This window comes from Chinchilla lanigera, unplaced genomic scaffold, assembly GCF_000276665.1.
Source record: "Chinchilla lanigera isolate Chin_1 unplaced genomic scaffold, ChiLan1.0 scaffold00012, whole genome shotgun sequence".
Lineage (NCBI taxonomy): Eukaryota > Metazoa > Chordata > Mammalia > Rodentia > Chinchillidae > Chinchilla > Chinchilla lanigera.
The window spans coordinates 7753026-7774799 of NW_004955413.1; the positions used below are offsets into that span (position 1 = coordinate 7753026).

The window sequence follows — 21774 nt, forward strand, 5'->3', positions numbered from 1 at the left end:
ACAACTACCCAAGTTTCCCCCAAAAGATTTGCTAGAACAAAGGTCACAGTTAAGGGAGAATCCCCAGGCCATTTTATCATTCCAACTCACTGAGAGCTGGCAGTGCTCAGGGGGTGGTGAGGTAGTGTTGGAACTCACTTGAGCAGCTCTTTCAAACTCTGTGGGAAAAAAAAAACCCACTTCTCTAAACCAAAGGCGCTTGATGCCACCATCTCTCTCTCCTCACAGTTGAACTCAGGAATATTCTTCTGAGGGCTTTCTGTCACTTCTCAGGGCCCTCAAAATGTATTCAGTCCCAATCTAGTTGCCCACCATGAGATCAGGCCTTGGACACACTCTCCCAGGTTAGAGTCAGGGTTAGGGTTAGGGTTAGGGCTAGGGTTAGGGTTGGGGTTAGGGTTGGGGTTAGGGTTGGGGTTAGGGTTAGGGTTAGGGTTGGGGTTGGGGTTAGGGTTAGGGTTAGGGTTAGGGTTGGGGTTGGGGTTAGGGTTAGGGTTAGGGTTAGAGTTAGGGTTAGGGTTAGGGCTGACACAGAGCATGACTATTGTTGACTTGCCTCACAGAGTGAGGATCCACTGTATTACTGGTCTTGGTAGAGATACAGAGTAAGAGTGTAAAAAGAGTATAAAATAATGCTCCTATCCCACATACTCTCTTGCAGAATTAAACAGTGAAACCTCAGTAGCTCTGCACTGCCTCTTCCTTGTACCAAGAGCTGTTTCTTCAGTAGCTGTACTGCACTACTAAGATAAATAACAATGTAATGCACTATTTAAACAGTCCTTACTTTCACAGTATAAAAGGGGTTTTCTTGCTCTCTAACAGTACCTGGTGTCCCTTTTTATAAGAGATCACTATGCTAACTGGTTTCCCCAAAACTGTTCTGACTAGTCATTTTACCCCTGTACACCTGTATTTTTGAAAGATTTTTACAGGTCAAAGTGGCCAATAATCTAATAGTGTACTCTGGCTTAAAAGCCATTGTTTTCCGTGTTTCTTGTTTGTCCATTTAAACTGATTAAGGTAACTACAGCTGCTTTGTTAAAGCTTTATGAGTTTGTATCAGTTTTGTTTTTTTTTTTTTTTTTTTTTTTTTTTCCATTTTTGCCAAATTAAGCTTCAGGATCTTTTAGATCTTACACGTACAGAGAAATATAGGATTTTGGGGATGTCAAAACACATTGCACAGCACTTGGGAGGCTTAAGCAGGAGGATTGTTGTGAGTTAGAGGCCAGCCTGGACTACAAAGTGAGCTCAAGACCAACCTGAGCTGTATAGCGAGATTCTGTCTCAAAAAGACAAAAAACAAAAACATTGCAAGATGAAGGCTAAAGGGTTGAAAGCTTGCATGGGATGTACAAATAAAAGCCTTAAAGTTTGATAACATAAAAGGCATATAGGATTTAGGTTAATATATGTTTCTGTCTGTCAACTCTCAGATATAACATCCTCCAAAATCACTACTTAGATTTGCTTATAAATAAGCAGACACTCACCATTTAGCTCAAATGCTTTTTAGTTCACATAGTTTAACAGTGGGCTAATTTAAATCAGTTCGTAAGAGTAAAGAGTACAGATTTCTTGGTAACATGTTTCTATCCAGGCTGTTAACCAATCAACATAAGATTTTTAAAAATTGTTTTTATAAAGAAAATGTCTATTGTTGACTGTATACAAAATCTTAAAGTGTTTTTTCCTTGGTCAAAAATGATATATAACTTTAAAAAGATGTTAAATGTTATGATTTGTGTCTCATAAGTAATCTAAAATACTTAAGACAAATACGTGTGGATTTCTTGGGCTTTGAAAAACAAGACTTTCAGCTCCTGTCTGACCTATTTGTTCAGTTTTTTCTACTGTTGTGACTTTCTAGGTGTTTTTCAAAGTTATACAGTGACACAACTCAACAAATATTATTAAATATATTATTATAATATATTTAGATTGATTATAATTAAAAGGTTAGGCTCTGTTTGTCTAAAACAATAAGGCTTTCTTAAGATATTAAGAGGCTCTTGATTAAACTTACAAAGATTTAAAAACAAAGGCTCTCTATTGTACTAAGATATTGCATTTTCCATTGTTAAACTTTTGCCTATTAAAACTGAATTTTAAAAGTTCAATTAAATGTTGTATTATAAAATATGTTCAATAATTTATAATGGTTAAATATTTTCTTAGTTTATACACAACATATGTATGCAAAAACAAGAAGTACTGTAAGTGTAAGCTTTAAAGTTAAGTTTATAGTGTTAAAACATCATAAATTTAATACATACAAGTAACTAATGAGCCTGGGATATAGCTCAGTGGCACAGCACCTGCTTGGCAAGTACAAGCTTCTGAGTTTGATTCTCAGTACAAAAAATGGTAACTAATCAGTGTTCTATTTTATACAATATACATTTAGATCTTAGACATATAAAAGGATCAAGATTTGGCATCTTGCTTTAAGTTTGCTCTTGCCATGTAAAAACTTGATCTACACCTTCTGGCTTTAATTAAACAACTGTTTTGTTATTATACAAATAAGGCACAGTTGTATATTGAGTAGTAAGTCTACTAGTGATCAACAGCACTGTTTCCTAAATTTATAAGACTTCTAAAGATGTTTCTTAAGCCTTGTCAGTGTAGTCACACCCTATAAACTTGTTTAAAAAAAGCTATATTCTGTCTTAAGTGCTAAAACTCAGTAAATATGTATAAGGATTTCTACATATAGCTGTGATGATAATTATTGCTCACCTCCAGTATATTAAGTGCATTTGTGTTTGTCAAGTGTGCAGGCCTTCAAAGATACAAAGCTAAAAATCATATTATACTGGTGACTTCCTGACTGAAGTTGCTGGTAAAATTTTTTATGATTGTGTTATAACAGTATGTAATTATAGCTGTGACATCTCCTAACTTTTAATCCCTCTACAAGTCCCTTGCATACAGCATAGGTTCCAACATATAACAATCTTTAGGGAAAATTTTTGAGTAAAAGTCCAGCTGTTATGTACAAATCCTTCTGTCTGCCTTCTGGATCTGCTGATGAGGATTAAAGTAGATATGTGTCAAGAACAAGGATGCTTGTTCTGGATATAAACAGTGGATCTCTGTATCACTGGCAAAGATGCCTACACTAGTTCTGACAAACAGCAAGACAGGCTGTAGCCTCACTTTGGTCTCTAGTGGGTGGCACATGCAGTGTGACCGCCAGACAAGACTGGCAGCTCACCTCAAGTAACCTAAGCAGGGTACTTTATCTCTTCCCAAAGGTACACAGGAGAGATCTTAAAGATATATAATGGTACCACAGTTTATGAGCTTAATTCATTGCACAGTTTTGGGAAAGATGGCCACATTCATGCTTGTGTGGGAGAGATGGCCATGGTTGTGTTTGCCACCTGATGCAGAGTTTACAAACAAAAATTTTGTCAAATGCATCTGTTGCAAACCAAACTGTTTGCAAACAAAAGTGTTCATGAACCACAGTGTAGTACTTCTAAATAATTATAGATAGCTCAATGTTTGTCCCCAAAACATCACCTTTAAGTTTTATCTTGTAAACTTAGGGCCAATTTGAAGGATTTAAAAGTTTTGATTATTTCTCTAGATATAAGTAAAAAGGGTGAAAAAACAAATCCTTAAACCTGGCTTAATAGTAAGGATAGATAGTGAACAAATATCCCATCTAGCAATCTATAGCTTTTTTTTGGTGATAAAACATTCTATACTAAAATCAAAATGTAAACCTACTTTTAAAGATAGCCCCAAATTGTTCTAACCTAACAATGTTAACATAATTGTTATGTTAAATACTATATTTGATTTTGACTTCAAATTTCCCCCATAAAACTATAAGCCTTATCTGTTGAAACAATCATGGTTAAAAAAATAACAGTTCCCTGGTGGTACTTTATATTTCAAAGTACTTGATATCTAGAAGAAATTATCATGGTTAAACCTACTGTTTGCACTTCAATACTGGTTCAGCTGACCTCTCGGATGTTCAACAACTGAGGTGTACAGATCAGAAATAAAATGATAGCTGAGCTAAAAATAAACCAATATTTTGGCCCTGGCTCTCCAAGTTCCTCAAGGATCCAGGACATGAGATCTCTCTCTAGACCCTACAACTCTGGTGAATCACCCAACCTACTGAACAGGAAGATCACGCAACCTCCTGAACAGGAAAATTTTAAGACCCCAGAGGACCGAAGTCAACGAATGTACATTGTGCTAAAAGGAGTGTCATCAAAGAAAAATCAAAGCATTTTCCATGCTTCCAACGGAAGCCACATGGTCAAGCAATTCCATGACTTATCCTGGCAGATAACACTGACACAGAGAAGAGGGTCTATACATGGTCTCAAAATGAAATTCTGAGGAGTCTTAATTGATCTTGCTATATACTAGGATGTTAATTTTGATTACACTGGTTTCACTTTAACTTGGTCTTAAACACCAAAGAGAAAAGCATAACAAGATATATAAAAAATAATAATAATCTCAACTAGCTATGCAAAAGGGGCTATAAGTACTATACTGACCCCTGTTGACAGTCCCCAGCTACACCCGTAATTTGTCACTGCTGTGGTGCAGTGAGGCTAAAAAGCCACAGTAACAGCTATCAGTGTTCAAAAACTCTTTTGATTCCTTAGTTAAAATTGTCTTTCAAAAACAGACTCTTCAGTTTTCTTACAGCTTACACCAAAAAATAAAACTTACATGCTTATAAATAAAACTTACATGCTTATAAATAAAACTCATCTTTAAATAAATAATTCACATCAGAAAAAAAGATCTTTAAAAAGTCAGACTTATAGGTAACCTCCTAACTACCAAAAAAGGGGACACTATGTCTATTCCTAAAAGAAAAGTGTTGTTTTTATGCCCATCTTTCTAAATAGTCAGAGACAGAGCATGCAGGCATAAAAGTCTAAAATCAAACTGCATCAGTTTGCATCTGAACCGCACTGTGTTGTAACTGTATGATTCCTGGCAAGTTTTCAACAAGAGTATTCCTTGGTATCCAAGGGTCATCAGTTCTAGAACTCTCACTGATAACAAAATCTTCAGGTGCTCATATCTGTTACATAAAATGGTGCAATATTTGTACATAACCTATATATCTCCTCTGATAAATTTTAAATCATCACTAGATTACTTATAATACCTAAGGCAATATAAATGCTATGTAAAACTGTTACACTGAATTGTTTGGACACCAATGACAAAGACAAGTTTATATATGCTCACTACAGAGACAATGTTTTTCAGATATTTTAAATTTGCAGTTGGTCAAATCTGGGATGTGGAACCTGAGGATATAAAATTTAAAGCTAAAGATGATGATCTATGCAGATTCACTGATGGGCACTCTTGATCCTTAAGTTGACCTCACAGTGTGTGGGGGGTCTATGTACTGCCCTGCCAATGTCCCCTCTCAGCTCAAGCAGCTAGAGTGATTGATGCCTCTGTACCCCTAATGCAGTTAGAGTCACCACTGTTGGCAGGTAGGCTAAGGTCAGAAAACAAAGGGGAGTGGGCCAAGTCCTGAGAAACTAAATAGGCTAATTTCCCCCAAGAGAAATTAGAGTTCAGAAGAGAGAAAAAAAAGAAAAATGATGACAATGTGAAGTCTGGTAAGCAGCAACAAAGCAGCAGAAAAAGGTGGCAAACCTACATTTTTCAGGTCCTCTGCCCCTTTGCCCTTTTGTGTGCACTATGGAAGTTTCTAGATTCAGGCACCTCCTTGACATCCTTCTCTCCCCCGCACCTTGTCTATGAAGGGTTTTTCTTTCTTCTTTCTAATAAAGAAGCAATACCACACTCCATATCATTCCCCACTACTTGCTGTGCCCTGCCTGTCCTTTATTCCCTCTGCACAAGAATGCAAAGAACATAACCTGTACACTTCTTTGAATGAATCTCACCAAGCTAGCAGATGGGCTTCCCATCTCATCTCTTCCAAGACTCAACACAAGCATCACTTCAACAAGGCTTACTCTGTTTCCCCTATTTAAAATTGCTAGCCACACTTTCCCAAAATCCTTAATCTCCTTTCCCTGCTCTATATTTATCATAACACTTACTGGATTCTAATATACTGAACTACTTATGAACTTATTTTGTTTGCACATCATTTGCTTTTTTCTGGGAACATGGACAAAGACTCTAAAAGGATAGTTTTAATTTACACTGATGAGTCCATGAATCTGAGAACAGTACCTGGAAAACACTAGATCAGTGGTGCTGAATTTATGGCACACATGTTTTGTGTTTTTTAAGAGAAAAGATGTTAATGTAGAATTGTTTTTTCTAAACTAAAACTTCAGTATTCGGGTTTAATTGTAGTGTTGGCACTTTGTGATAAGTAAGTGGGCTTTGGGTTGAAGTTTGGCATTCGGTCTTTAAAAGGTTTACAATCACTGCATTAGATGTTCAGAAATATTTTTGTTCTTTTTGAAAAAAACCAAGTACCTAAGGAAAAGTAGTGTAACTGTTAATGTACATTGTTCATCAGAAATTATCAAAGATAACCTTCAATAACCAAATCTTGGGAGATGCAGTAGTTGTAATTGCTATTAGGACCATACTTTTTTTTTTCTTTTTTTTTTTTTTTGGTACTGGGAATTGAACTCAGGACCTTGCACTTGCCAGGAAGGCACTTATGCCACTGAGCTATATCCCTGGCCCAGAACCATACTTAAAGGCACTTCTTGCATGTACTTTTTTCTGCACTCAGATGTTGTTATTTTTAACTTTTTATCTTTATTTTAATATTTCACTCTCATATTTCACTTACTTCCACCTTCCAAATTCTTACTGCCTTCTTTTCTATGGTGTTCTCTACTATATTCAATCCAATGCAAATGGACAAGTAATTTTTATTTTTTTACTTTTTATTAAGTTGCTATTTAAGAAAAAAATTCCCTTTAGACTTTTTTTAAAAATTTGAAATGCTCTGGAATATTTATATGGCTTGATCTTCCACCTGTGCCATGGGAGGACACAGTGTTCCTGCCCTGTCAGGAACAGGGGATGCATGCAAGTAAGCCTGTCAAAACCTTGATCTTGGACCTCCCAACCTCCAGAACTGTGAGAATTAGTTGTATTTCAAATTTTGCATTGTATATAAATTTCCAAGTCTCAGATATTCTGTTGTTGCAGGACAGACAGACTACCAAGTAATGTCATTGTACTGGAACTGGACTAATTCAGGAAGAATTTTGGGACATTATCTAAAAAGATCATTTCATATTCTTTTTCAGTTTATGAAATTTAGGTGCAAATTTTTTTTTTTGTTTTTGTTTTTGTTTTTTGTCTTTTTGAACAGAGTCTTGCTATGCAGTTCAGGCTGGCCTTGAGCTCACTTTGTAGCCCAGGCTGGCCTCAAACTTACAATGATCCTCCTGCCTCAGCCTCCCAAGTGCTGGGATTAGAGGCGTGTGCCACCACACCCGGTGCAAATTGTTAATTAGCTTTTCAAATGATGGTTAGCAATAATCACACAAATTCTGATCACCAGTAAAATACGCAGTTTCTCACGATCAAGATACCCTGTGTATAATGAAATGTTAAATCAAGTCCAATTTTAAGAAGAAAGTTGGCAGCAGGAGTGCATTTTGTTTTGAGCATGAGAAGATTGTTTTATTCCATGAGAAGATTTATAGGACCTCCCTCACTGTCTTTTCATTTAGAGTTATGATGACCCCTTTGATTATTATGATGATAGTCTCTTTAAATGTTGCTTTGTTTGAACCAGATAAAAATTCAGGAGAGCATTTTTAAAGCTAATTCTGTTAGTAACCAGCTATGGGATGTTAAGCAATCACTTTACTTAGATGGGCTTCAGTTTCCTTCTGTGTGAAATAAAAGAGTTGAAATGATTAGATGCTCCCAGGAGGGTTCTTTAGTGCTGAGTGTCCCTGTGTGTGATGGTGTGACTTTCACAGAGACAGGAAGAGGCTCGTCTTTTGCAACAGAGGTGCAGGTGATTAAACTTCATCTAAGTGGCTCAAGGAGAGCATGTGCCCCCCTTTGGCTTATTATTCTTCAGTGTCTGAAGAGCCAGTAGTGCTCTTGCAAGGTCTTACCATCTCTACACTGCAGTTTCTTAAGTGCAGACAGATAAACACAGAGTCTGAGAAGGGAAACTGTTTTAATAACCGTTCAGAGACTGCCCAAACAGAAAACAGATGCTATTTCCCCTCAGCCTGACAAACTTGGCGTTCGGAGTACGGGCTTACAGGGGAGGGGCTGGGCCTTTCCAGTCAGGAACTGGAGGCAGAGGCTTTCCGTGCTGCTTGTCGGCAGAGGACATTAGGAATGCTTTTCAGTGCCCGGCTTCCTGAGCTATCCCCTGGTAGCCAAGCAGCTTAGAGCAATCTGATCACACTTCCCCTCAGCCCTGCAGGAATCAGAATGCAGACCAAATACAGCAGCGACAGGGACGTGAGGGACATGCTGGATGACGATGAGGACACCACCATGAGCCTGCATTCTCGAGCCTCTACTATCACCGGGCAGCCAGAGCCCAGACACACAGGTACTCTTGTCTCCTGGAGCCCAAGTAGATGACAGCCCTGGAGAGATGTATGAAACGAGGCACTTCTATCGCTTCTCAGCCTTTTGAGATTGAGTGAGATGAGGCACCTCTCCCAGCAATGCACGAAGTAGAGAAAAGAGAGGAAGCTATTATGATTTGCAGTGCTGTGTATCTGTGCTCTTTCCATAACCTACGTGCCGTATATACCAGTGCAGACATCTGAAAATGTAAACTCAGCATATATACACGTGTTTGTTTTTCTCCGATTCTCCTGCTGGCATCGTAGTTTATAGCTGTGGCTGCATTGCTCAGTTGCCTTTGCAAGTAGGTAGAACATTCAAAGGTGAAACTGTACCTAAATGAAAGGAACATCTTTCCCCTTTCCCTGTTCCCGTGAAGACCAATTCAAGTGTTTGTTTTTATGTTTTCTTTTTTTTTGTACTACTTGTGAGGTGATTTACAAATTTAAATCAATAAAGTTACCTCTTTGCTAGTTTTGAACTCATGGTTTTCAGAGGGCGATTTCCAAGGGGACCAACTACCCTTGGCGTTTTGGCATAGTGATTCTGTGTCTTGAAGCTGGGTGACCTTGGGGCAGTCATGTCAACATCAAACATTTGGTTTTCTCCTCTGTGAAATGAAGGATAATTGAAGCAAATCTTTCTAATGTGTCTCACAGACTCTGACATTCTGTGATTTGATAATCTTAACGGGGGGCTTGGATTCAATTACCAGTCCATGTTCCCTTTTGTTCTATTGATCTCGGAATATTACTGAGAAGATTGATTCAGACCAAGAAAACACTTCATTTTAGTTGCCTTTATGGTCCATCTTATTTTACTTACTATTATTCATCTATGCTATAGTAATAATTTTTGTTCAGTGCCACTCATTCACATAATTTGTACTCATAGAGAAGGATCTGATTTTCTTAGCTACTAAGTCCATTCAAAGCAGAAATGTGACTTAGTTCTAGGAAAAGACCTCACACTGAATATAGGTAGGACAAAATTCTAGGTTTTAACACCAGGGGTGGCTCTTAGAGAAATTAAGTATTCTGGGATCTCAGGCTCTTCATGTATAAAGCCTTAGTGATACTGGACATGTCTTCGACACCTTTTACATGCTCAGCATTATTTTAATCACTTTCTGCATATTTATTCATGCTACTCAAACTCGTTTTAAATAGAAGGTGTACTAAGGTAGTTATGAGTTCTAAGAGCAATGAATGGTATAAAGGATGTAGTATATCAGATACTCTAAAAATTCAATATTCTTTTCAGTTTTCCACTCCTTGAGAATTTCTACTGCTGTGTTTAACATTTTTGTGTCCATCTGCATTAAAGAGATACTCACTGAATGCCTGTAGTATAACACACCCTTTTCCTTTTGATTATATCCAGGTTTTCTTCACCACTGTATATCAGGACATACAGCTTCCCACTGTTCTCTCCTTTACTCCTCTATCAAACAACGGTTTCTTTTTCCTTTTTTCTTTTCCTGCAGTGAACTTTTGTGTCACTCTTTATTCATAAATGACCTTGCACTTAAACCCTACACGTATGAATTTTTGTTTTTCAACTGAAACACCCAGTAAGCTGTCAGGGGATGTTGGGGATTTCCAGCCTCCTTGACCTGAAGCTAAGTGGCAACAAGGGGGAGGTCAGTTTTTGCAGCCACAGGATATGTGTAATAGGATATGAAATGTTTTCCTCTAACAAATCTTAAGACAAATCAATCCTCAAGGCTGTTGTTTAGAGTAGTTTGTGTATAACTTCTTTCTGCAGCTTTCACTGGAGTCGGGAATTCTCCCAAAGGTTACTGATCCACAGAAGCCGGAACAGTGTGTACAAATAAGTTCTGCTAAGGTTGGAGGGTGGGGAGGAAGTGGAGCAAGATAAAACACTAACTGCAACATCTGGCGGCCCCTGTAAGAAAATTGGAGTAGGAGTGTAGGTTACCGGGGAGTGTCTGGACACAAACATCTGGGAAGAGTAACCTTACCCTGTACAGAGGATACCTTGTTTTCTTGTTGAGAACATGCAAATATTTAAACAAGTATCACTATAAAATTCCAATTATTTCTTAGAAAATATATCTCTTATTCTTTGCCATTAAAAACACAGCATTAATAGTGGAGAATGTTTTGGGAATGCAGATTCAAAAGAATGCTGTAGTGAAATCGTGAGTGGGTACTTTTCATTTTAGGATTCATAAAAATAAACCGTATACATATATTTATTTTCCAGATTTTTATTTTCTCAATAAATAGTCATGTTTGTGTTAAAAATACAAAATAACTGAGAAGAAGGTAAAAATGAAAGAAATTCTCACCCATGTTTTTTTCCTGTGTCAAATATAATGTAACTCCAGTTTGTGAGGAAGTTGAAGCCAAGTACTATTCTCAAGAAAGTGATCAGTAGAGTAGTGTGCTGAGGTGGAAGCTGATGCCGGTACAGGTGAGCTTGGTCTTGTCTTTCTAGCAGTGGTTGGAGGACCTCAGGACAGATTTGAGAGGACGCAAGCACTGCACTGGGTTGATTTAGTATGTTCCACATGATAAGGAAGGAGGCATGGGGTGCCTGGGCTTGGTAACACTGCAGGGGGAGAGAAAAGACAGGAAGCTGTGTTTTTGGAGAACTATGTATAATATGCATGGCTGAAGTGTACAGTTGGAGGGAGGCTTTGTGAGGGGCAAGTCTAAAAGTTAAAGGTCTTTTTTGGCCATAATGAGATATTTTAATTCTATTCAGTACTTAAAGTGAGATTAACGACAGACCTAAACAGGAAGAAACACCAATTGGGAGACCGGCTAGGCTTCAGTGAGGGGGATGGGCTGAAGTGTGGAACTGAACAGGCTGACACCCAAGTTTTGACTTGTGCATGCGCAAGATAAACTGAGTTCGTGCAGTAAGAAAGAAGGTGATGAATCGGATGAAAGATGCTGAGGAGAAAGACTTGATGACATTAGCGAAGACAAGGAGAGAGAACTGATTTAGGTCGGGCAAATTCAGCCAGGTGCTCTGAGAATGGTGCGATCATTGACTTATAAACCACAGGAGCAGAAGGGCAGATGATGGATGCCTCTGAGGGGTTGCCAGCCGGAGATGCATTTAAAATTGTCCACACACATTTGTATGTGTAGAATGTGGGTTTGGACTAAAAATCCTGGGGCTGTACCTCACTGATTGGCTGCTTGCCTAGTGAAGTCCTCTTTCAATCCTTAGCACCATAAGAGAAAAAGGAAGAAAAGAGAGGGAGAACAAGAGCAAGAGGGAGACGGAGGGAGAATGCGAATAATAGGTGGGCGATGATTCCTGCTGAAGACTGAATGCTATCCCATCAAAAGGATAGGCAAAACTATTTTGCTTTCCTCCCAGCTTTCTGAGCTCCTTTCCACAAGTCCAGTATGAATTCCTCTATGCAGAGGTAAGGCATAAGTCACTCCTCATTCGTTCAACAAACCCTAAAGCACACCCACCAAATACAAAATATAGCAGACGCTGGGAGCCCTTGCTTTTGAGGTACTTAGGAAAGTGGGAGAAATAATTTGAATCAATAGCTATAACCAAATGGCATTAAGTGCTATTAAACACGTGTCAGGGGCCAAGAAGCCGCAAAGGAAAGAGCAAGGTACTTGCTGCTTGGTTCTGAGCATTCCTAAAGAAGACAAGTGCTTTAGATCCTTAAGGTCAGCTCAGGTTTTCCAGATGGAGTGAGATGGGGGTTGGGTGCCTTCTCCTGGTAAGGACCACAGTTCAAAGGTAACACCAGAGAGATAAGAAACAGCGGCTGTTCACACCAGAGATAGAACATGTTAAGGAGTAAAATTAAGGAAGATGAGTTCAGAGTGAAAAGAGGAGGTTCTAATTTTGAATTGGATTAGATTTTAGGCCAGGATACAACAATTTTGGGAGTCATCAGGAAAATTTAACAAGAAGGGGCAATGAAAACTGTTTGGCTGAGGATGAAAAGTCCTCAAAATGAAGGGAAAGGTTTGGCTAAATGATACTAAAATGTAGCCAAGGAGCCTGATGGAAGGTGATAAGGAATTTTGACTAGTAATGGATAGGTCTTGAGAAACTTTTCTCTTTAAATAAGAGCCATGATTAAACTTATACTTTAGAAAGTTCATCTGGCTGGTAGAGTTGGGAAATTTATGCTTTAAGGGGACTGCAACTAAGATATTTCACTGTACGGAAATAACAATGGACCTTTCTATGATTCCATATAGACCGACAGTATAAGGTCAGATATTAACTTGAGATTCATTAGGAGAATTGTAAAATGTTTAGCTCTGGAATCAGTGTGCCAGGTAACATTTCAGGCTCCATTACTTACTAGCTGTGCGAACTTAGGCAAGTTAAGGAACTCCTCCATAATTCAATTCAATTCAATTCAGTTCAATTCAATTCAATTCAATTCAATTCAATTCAATTCAATTCAATTCAATTCAATTAATTCAATTCAATCCAAGTAAAGGTTAAAAATAGTTTGGGCTGGGGATTTAGCTCAGGGGCACAGCACCTGCCTGGCAAACGTGAGTTCATGAGTTCGATTCCTGGTCCTGAAAAAAAAAAAATAGTTGTCCTCTTGAATAATTTGTGGGCACTTCCAATGAATTACAACAGTATATATAGCACATTTGGCAACAATTATTACCAGTAGCTGTGTATTCCTGGGGAGTGTCCAACCCTTCCAGGCCTCAGCTCCTAAGCTATAAGATGGAATAACAATCTCTATCCCCCTAGCATGTCGATAAGAATACATAAGATAATCTGTCTTGGGCCTTTATCTCACTAATTCAAGAAATTTCACAATCATCATTCGTGGTAATGTTTTTGAAGTATATTTCAGGAAGTGAAAGTCATTGCTTGGGATATAAAATTTACTAGTCTAAATATAATTAAATATCTAATTACTGTGTATTGAAAACTCAATAATATTCAGGAAATACCTCATATAGTCTCAGATGCAAAGTTTTTAAAAATAATAAGAATGATAACTCATTTACATTTAGAGAAAGAGAAAATAGCAATATGTGAAATATATCCACAAAGGAAATCTGCATTTTTTAAACACAAGAAACAGTCTCCATCCACTGAACTGAAGATGATTCCCCTGAAGAGTTTACTGTGAACTGAAATTAAAGAAACAAAAAACAGTTGCTGAAAAGAAAAAACATTAAGTTTAAAAATATATCCAAAAGTCAGATAGGGGCTAGCAATGTGCTAGCTTGGAAAATGTTAAAAATATAGTCATCTAAAAGGATAAAAGAAGTAAATTATGAAATATTATGTGCATTGCCATGACTTCTGGCTCCATTTCTCTATGATTTCTGGTTCACAGGGAAATGTACAGTGTAGGGTTAAGCATGACAGTTTAATACTAGCTTTGTCACAAGTCTGCAGCATGGTGTTGTGAAAATTATTAAAATTATATTTCCTTTCCAGCTTTCTTTTCATCTTTTTGAGACAGGGTCTCATTGTGCAGTTTAGGCAGGCCTTGAGCTCACATATGTAGCCTAGGCTGGCCTCGAACTCGCAATGATCCTCCTGCCTCAGCCTCTCAAGTGCTGGGATTACAGGCAGGCGCCACCATTCCTGGTTCTTTTCCAGCTTTTAAGACACTTTGCATTTCAGAAGGACACTCCTAGGACACATTTGATAATGTCTGCTTAATTCTTGTAGGCCTAGGATTGGCAGAGTGTACATGTTTCCCTCCAGATGCCTACTGAAGAATAACGTGTCCAGCATCACTACTTTCTTCATCTGCAATGTCTTTTGTCATGGCAAAGGAATTTGTATTCAAAACTTGACCCTGGCACTGTAGTATGGTTACAGTAAAAGGATACAGGAAAGGAGTACTTTTTCTATATATATCTTATTATTCCTAGGAATGTTTATATCATTCCTTGGCCTGTCCACACCTCTTTCTGAACATGCCTCAGGAGACTGCATGGAGGTTTGCTTCCAAAAACTAAAACCACAGTAAAGCCAAGCCAAACTCATACATCTTTCAGGCAGTTTATTTTTACAATAATTTTTTTTTTTTTTAGTCTGGGGTGGTCTCTAGAGAAAGACTTCAGCATGATTGGGAATACATGGAATAGAATTGTGGACATTAGAGTCAGAATCAGGAAAGAAAGAAAACACCAAGAGGGAAAACAGCATTAAAGCACTAAAGCAAGAGTGAAACATTCAAGGTCATGGTCTTTTTATCATGAAAGCACGCGTCAGCTTAAGGACTGTCCATAACAATCATAGAAACTCCCTTATGGTAGGATTTCTCAGGGTCTTTGGGTAAAGCAAGCAGCAATTGTGAATGCTGAGGGCAGAGAGGAAGAGCATTTCCCAGTGTGAAAATTTGACTTGGGAAAGATGATTCACCAGAAGGAAGTTATTAAGACCTTGATTCTTGGTAGAACACAGTTTACATTTTATTTTTCTGTCCTAGGGGTACTTTCAGGAAGGATCATCTATTCATTGTTTTTGTGAATATAATAATTATAAAATGATGTTTTAACATCTAACATCTAGGCTTTTTCTTTCCAGTAAGGTGAGAAGTTAAACTTACTCTTTTTGGTCTTTTGGGAAGAAATTCAACATTTTTCTTATCTCCAGTATTATGCAAGGGAAGACAGATTTGTAAAGGGTTAAATAATTTGGTTTATTTTTGTTGTTCTTTTCTTCCTTTGCCTTTTTTTCTCATTTCTAACTTGCCATTGTAATATCAGTCATAAAATGTGAGGGTTTTTATTTTTATACGTTTAAGATGTATATTCGTATAATTAAGTTTGAGTAGGGGTAGTCAAGCATATAACAGACGTATTTTATAGAATAGACATTCACTCATATATTCAACGTTACTTAAGCTATTTCAATTCATGTTCTACTTGGTGGATGGCTACATAGGTAGTAACCTTTTCCAAAAAGAAGCCTATTTTCTACAGAATAAGACATAAGCTAAAACTGTGTGTGTGTGTGTGTGTGTGTGTGTGTGCACGCGCATGTGTGTGTTTTGCTGAGATTATACCCAAGACCTCACTCATGCTGGACAAATGCTCTATCTACTGAGCTACATTCTCATCCATGAACGATAAGATATTTAATGGTAATTTATGAAAAAATAAAGCTACCATGGTGGTAAATCTGCATTTGCACTTGTGCCTCTGGAGGCTACTGTAGGACCATGCACATGATTAATTCTCTTGGACTACTGAACTTTTAAATTCTTAGAGTTTTGAGGAGGATGTGTAGCATAACCTGTATTCTTCGATAGAGCTTGTTTTTTTATATTCTGCTGATCTAAAATACTCTTAAAGTCAAAGTCATAAGAAAACAATTCTTTTTCAGGAAAATTTAAAGTAAACCACATAGGTGAGCTCATTACAGGAAATGAGTAGAAGCAAATGTTTTGTATTTGTTCACAACACAGCGTCTTACACACAACAATGTATAGAAGCAAGAAGGGCTGGGAGATGTATTTAGTTGTTTTTGTACTTTACTAACAGAATTACTGCTAAAAAGTCAATAGATTTTTGAAAATCACCCTGTAAAATTTAATTTTAGATAACTCTGTACTTTCATGAACTTTCTAGTTTAGGTAGTTGTAGTTTTTTAAAAAAAAATTTAATTTTTTCTTCATTGAAATGTTTCCATATTTATTAAGCCCTTAAAAGTTCTACTTTCAGTACTGGAAATATATTAGTGAACAAGATAGATGTGACTACTGTTTTAATGTAGTGTCATTTGGGAGGGGAAGAGACACAAAAACAAACCTAAGTCAGGACATATTAGCTAATAATATCATCAAACACGTACTCATAACAGTGTAAGTCACTCACAAGCTAGAGGTGGACTCAGGAACCGCTTCCAAGATTGTGCCATTTAAACTGAAAGAAGAGAAACAGGAAGTAGCGTGCCAGTAATCCTTCCGTGGACCCACAAAGGGAGAGGCAGAGGCAGGCATGACATAAGGTACTGAGACAGGAACAAGCTAAGGCTGCTGTGAGTAGAGCACTAAAGCAAGGGGAGAATAGTGGAGAACACAGGAAAAAAAGACTTAGGTAGGGTCTATATGAAAAACAGTTTTGTAGGATTTTGATTCAAGTGCAGTAAAGCTATTGGAATTTTTCAAGTGACGAAATTAGTAAAATTGCCCTTATTAACAAAGAACAATCTGTGAAAGATTTGCATTTTGTTATAAATATAATGCAAGCTATTGATAGACATGATTATTAAGACAAATAAGATTCACATTTCAAAGCATATCAATACATCTACTCCGTGAGGTTTTCACTTACTTCACCTGCTAGACTGTAAATTCTAGAGCATGTAATCACATTTCCTATTTCTACACTATCTTTACCACATATCTCTTCTCCTTCAGAGACAGCACTTAGTGCACATCTTTGTGTCTAGGATGCATTATGTATAGGACCTGCTGAGAAGGAAATGAATTTGTGTTTCTTTAATCTTTCTGCTTTGGAAGCTGACCGGAATTTTCAATGCAGTGCAAATCCTAGGTCACAAAGAGATAGGTTGGGAGGTTTCATTCCCTGTTTTATTTTTATCACAGTGTTGGAGGCTACCTGCAGTCCACTGGTCATCCAGTCCAGTGGTCGTCTTCCTTCTCAGATACAGGCAGTCATTTAGATCCAGATATATAGGCGGTAGGCCTGCTCCAGAGGTGCTGTGATTAATTACAGGTCAAACATATGAGAATAGAAGCGAGGAAAGGATGTTGGCCATGGTTTTTGTTTGTCTGTTTTATTTAATGATGTAAAATTTGAGATGGCTTTTATCCTTCTTTAAGAAATTTATGATTATAATCTGCTATAATAGATAATAATCTATTTTTATAGGTTACAATAATTTATAATCTATTTTGGGATATGGATCAAATGAATGAATAACCTTATAAAAGAGAGGCATTCAACAAAGAAATCTTGAAGACAAATAGTAAAATGATAATTTCTGATTACTGCTATATATTTGCTTTTTAGAAGAAACACATATGGAACTCAGGGTGGAGGGCCTGTTATGTAAGTTCTCATTTTTTGCTAACGGTATGAAAAGCTGTTCCTTGGTAAATTTCAGTGAATCTCAGGCTCTGCTTCAGGCATTTTTCAAGAGAGTGTCTCAGAATTAAAACTCTGACAAGCATAATTAAAACAACCGTATAAAGATGGTTGTGATGGGTATGGTGATTCAGTGCAAAGTAGGAGGGCAGGCGGGTATAGAAAAGGCGGGGCTGTGAACAAATCTAGTTTTGATCAAGAGGCTTACTTGAGCTTGCAGACCACACTTCTGGATGAGAGTAAGTTCTCAGATGCTGACCACTGTCCTGCCATAGCTTTTCCTGTGCAGCACTGACTCCACTCACTTGCTGGCTGCTGACTTAGACCCAAGAGGGAGCAAGAACCAAGTTGTGTTTTCTGTTTTGTTTCCTGCAGAGCTCAGCACTCCTCTTTCTGCTTGGCGCCCGGTGGCCCTGACGCTGCTGACTTTGTGCCTGGTGTTGCTAGCTGGCTTGGCTGCCCTGGGCCTTGTGTGTAAGTCTGCCCTCTGCGGTGGGGAAGGGTGCTCCTAGTTGTAAGATTTGTCTGGGAGAAGGAATACCTATTACGAAATATTTTTTTTTCCTTTAGTTCTGGAGCCTGGGAATAATTCAATGTTCTCTTTTTCTAGTAGCAACTAATTAAATGATGACTAGTAGAAGTACTAAAATGTAAAAATCACTTGCCAACTTGAATGAGACATCCTAAGAAGGGTTTTGTCTATTTACATGTCAGTGTTTAAGTTCATGCGTGCTTCATGGTGCTCCCAGACCACCGGAAAGAAGTGAGAGTGGTATTTGCCCTTAGTCTGCATGGCTTGGTTGGCCAGCGCAGACAGAAGAGGTTTTGTTTATATCCACACTCACAATGCAAGGAGAATAGATAAGTTCTTTAATCACTGTGATATTTTTCAAAAAGGCCATGAAATTGAAATCATTTAGCAGAAACTTGTGAAATAAGAAAGATTTCTTGTGGAAGTTTTTAAATTTGAAACTAACATGGCAAGTTCCTTAAAGAAGGAAGTGAGTGGGTATAGGAACTGCTGGAGTTTGTGCAGAGGTTCATCAGACTATAGCCATATTACACTGTGCATTTCTCAGAACTGCGGGGTATTCATGCTTAATGGGAAAAAGAGGAAGTGGGTAAGCTTGCCTCATTGGGTTAGGACTGTACAGCCATGTTTTGTGAACAGTGGAAGACCATTGGGGGCAAAACGCCACAAAGAAAAGCAGACTTTTTAAATGTCAATCTTAGGTTTGTATGGCATCTCAGACAGATGCTGGGGTATCCTTGATTCTTTTTAGTCCCTGCTTTAGGCTGTTGTGTACCCGTGTGCCAGGAAAAACCCTTTACTCCTCAAATCCTCCTTTTTGCCTAAAAAATGGGTTCCTATAGGAAATGTTAAACCTTTTGTTTATGGGATCTTAAATTTAAAAATAAAAACTTACTTTATTTGTTCTCCAAACTCCTTATTTCATTTTGACATAACTATTGTTTTGCAACCACCATTTTTCTTAGCTATTTAACGCAACTTAGGGTTCATTAGGTGTTTCTGCATTTAGGTTTGGAAAACGGAGGTTCAAGCCTGTGTTGAAATTTTCTACTTAAGTGACATTAAGGAAGTTACTTACTCTAATTAATTATGCTTGTAAATTTGTGAAAAAGATGGAAATAAAATTTACTGTTTTAATAACTGAATGAGCAACAACATAGGACACAGTGACAATACCCAGTGTACGGAACAATAGACTTGTGGTTTAGGTTGAGTGATGGTTGAGTGTTCATAAAAATAAGGTAGTTTGGGAATTTACTTCTGAAGTTAGGGGCTACTAGTATGATTCCATAGTTTTAGACAGACTTAGAGAAATTAATTTGCCCACGGTGGTATAGTTTGTTATGTATGTGCTACAGTCTGAACTTGAGTATAGCAATACGAGAATGCGAGGTCTGAGATCTTCATTGTTGTACCTTTTGGTCCTCTTCGTAAATGAAAAACAGAAATAGAAGTTGAGAAATAGGCCGCCCCGTCTGACTTGGTCCCTTGGTTAGTTTTTCAGTTCTATCAGCTCTCCAACATTCAGCAAGCCCTCATCACCGAGAAGGAAGTAAGGTTGGGGAATCTGTCCCAGCAGCTGCAATCTCTTCAACTTAAAAACAAGAAGCTCGCGGAAACTCTGCAGCGCGTGGCTGAAAAACTCTGTCGTGAGCTCTATAACAAAAGTGGAGGTAAGTGTGTCCTCGTCTCTGTGCCCCTAGAATATCTGCCAATTTAGAGCTGAATTCCCATCACAGAAACTGGAAACTGTGCATTATTTAACTGGCTTTCTTGTAAACTCAGTAAAGAGTTTGAGCTGCAAGATAACAAATGACCAGTTATTGGGATGGTGCAGTTTACACATGTCTGTGTTACAGCACATGAAAGGATTCTTCAAATGCAACATTTGAAATCACAGAAACAAGTAGCTTTGAATAACCAATATAATACTACAAATAAGTAAATGTAAGATTTTGTCTCAGTTTACCATGTACATATGCTTACAAATCCATCCCAGTCAGGAAGTTAATAAACTTACAACAGTAGTTCTCAAGCTTGAAGGATTATACAAGGATCAAATAAAAAATGCAGATAACCTTCATCAAATGACAGTTATTTTAATTCTGTATTACTTAGCTAAAATCAAATATAATAATGACCATAGATAATGGTAATGTTATACTTTGATTTAAATGTCCTGCTGAAATGACGAAAAGTATTACTTCAGTCTCCTTCTCTCTGTCTACCTCTCTCTCTCTATGTCTTACTATTCCCTCTCTCTCTCTCTCTGTGTCTTACTATTCTCTTGACTTTCTTCTGTTCATGATGGCTCACTTTATTAAAGTCAGCCTTCTCTTTAGCTCTCCTTATACATGTGTAAGAGGCAACAACAGTTTCAAAACTTCATGATTTATCATTTGGGAGCTCCGCAGTAAAATGATCTCTTTTTCTTCTTCATACGCACATACCACTTTCCGTCCTCAGCAGAAACTCCGATTGCGTGATTACTCCGTAAATAATGCCACACTTCTGCTTCCCCAAGCGATTCTTTCCCTTATGACTAATGATCTCACTAACCATAATTTTCTTCATGTTATTTTTTCTGATTGCTCAGCTGGACATTCTTTCTCTGGGCTATCCTATCATCAAAAGGATAATCCACATTTCTATGAAACCAGTGGTCTCTGGAGTTTTCATCTAGCTGTATAAAAATTAAGAAAAAAATGTTAAGCAAATAAGACATATTTAACTTAAGTGTAAAATTGACATGTAAAATTTAAGAACCAGCTGTATAAGGGTATATAAGAAATAATGTCTGGGTCTGGAAACACAAATATAAACTGATTAACATTCCTTGTATTCAAAGCCCAGTTAAAGTAAGGGAGAAGCAGAACCACAAAGTCTATGAGAGAACAAAATGATCAGTGACATATTTTCATGTATTTATAAAACCAAATGTTTTTCCTGCGAGTATTGGCCGTGGTTATAAGAATGTTCTTGCTTCATAGATCATGAACATTTTTTATGTCATATGTGTAGATAGATAATTTACATGTAAAAGGGATTCACAGCATGTGTTCTGCCTAGAAATTCACTGGTGTTTGTAATTTTCCTGGTTGTACGTCATGAACAAAGCAGCCTCTTTTCTGCACATACATTAATCTCTCTGACAAAAATACGCTTTTTCTCCTTAAGTATACTTTGCCTATATATGCGTGTCTTCTTTCTAATGTTGTGTATGTGTTTATGTGTGTTCAGGGGAAATGAACTTTTTCTAACATTTATTCCATATTTCTAATTGATTACATAGTATTAAATTAGATAAAATTATACAGGTAAAGAGGTATCTGTACCTCAATTTCTTTCCTCTTTTTTTTTTTTTTTTTTTTGAGACAGGGTCTTGCTGTATAGTTCAGGCTGCCCCTGAACTAAATACATAGCCCAGTCTGGTCTTAAACTTGAGGCAATGCTCCTACCTCAGCCTCCCGAGTGCTGGGATTATAGGCATGCACCACCACTCCTGGCCTCTCAACTTCTTTAGTTCCTTGGTATCTTTACCTATTTCACATGAGGCCCCCAGACCTGCCTTTTTCCTTTCCATCCAATCATCTTTCACATCATTTTGCATATTCATTGAAG

General features: G+C 37.6%; 1 protein-coding gene across 5 annotated transcripts in view; it reads left to right on the forward strand.

Annotated features, from left to right (window-relative positions):
* Positions 1–21774, forward strand: part of Clec1a (C-type lectin domain family 1, member A) — a 40547-nt gene that overhangs the window by 10273 nt on the left and 8500 nt on the right. For 3 of the 5 annotated variants that reach the window (XM_013511524.1, XM_013511525.1, XM_013511527.1), the window contains 2 exons: positions 17997–18095; positions 19650–19826. In XM_013511524.1, coding sequence (XP_013366978.1) covers positions 17997–18095; positions 19650–19826 — 276 coding nt within the window. Of the gene's footprint in view, positions 1–8399; positions 8540–17996; positions 18096–19649; positions 19827–21774 lie in introns of all 5 variants that reach the window. The other 2 variants (XM_005378939.2, XM_013511526.1) reach the window with 1 other exon arrangement.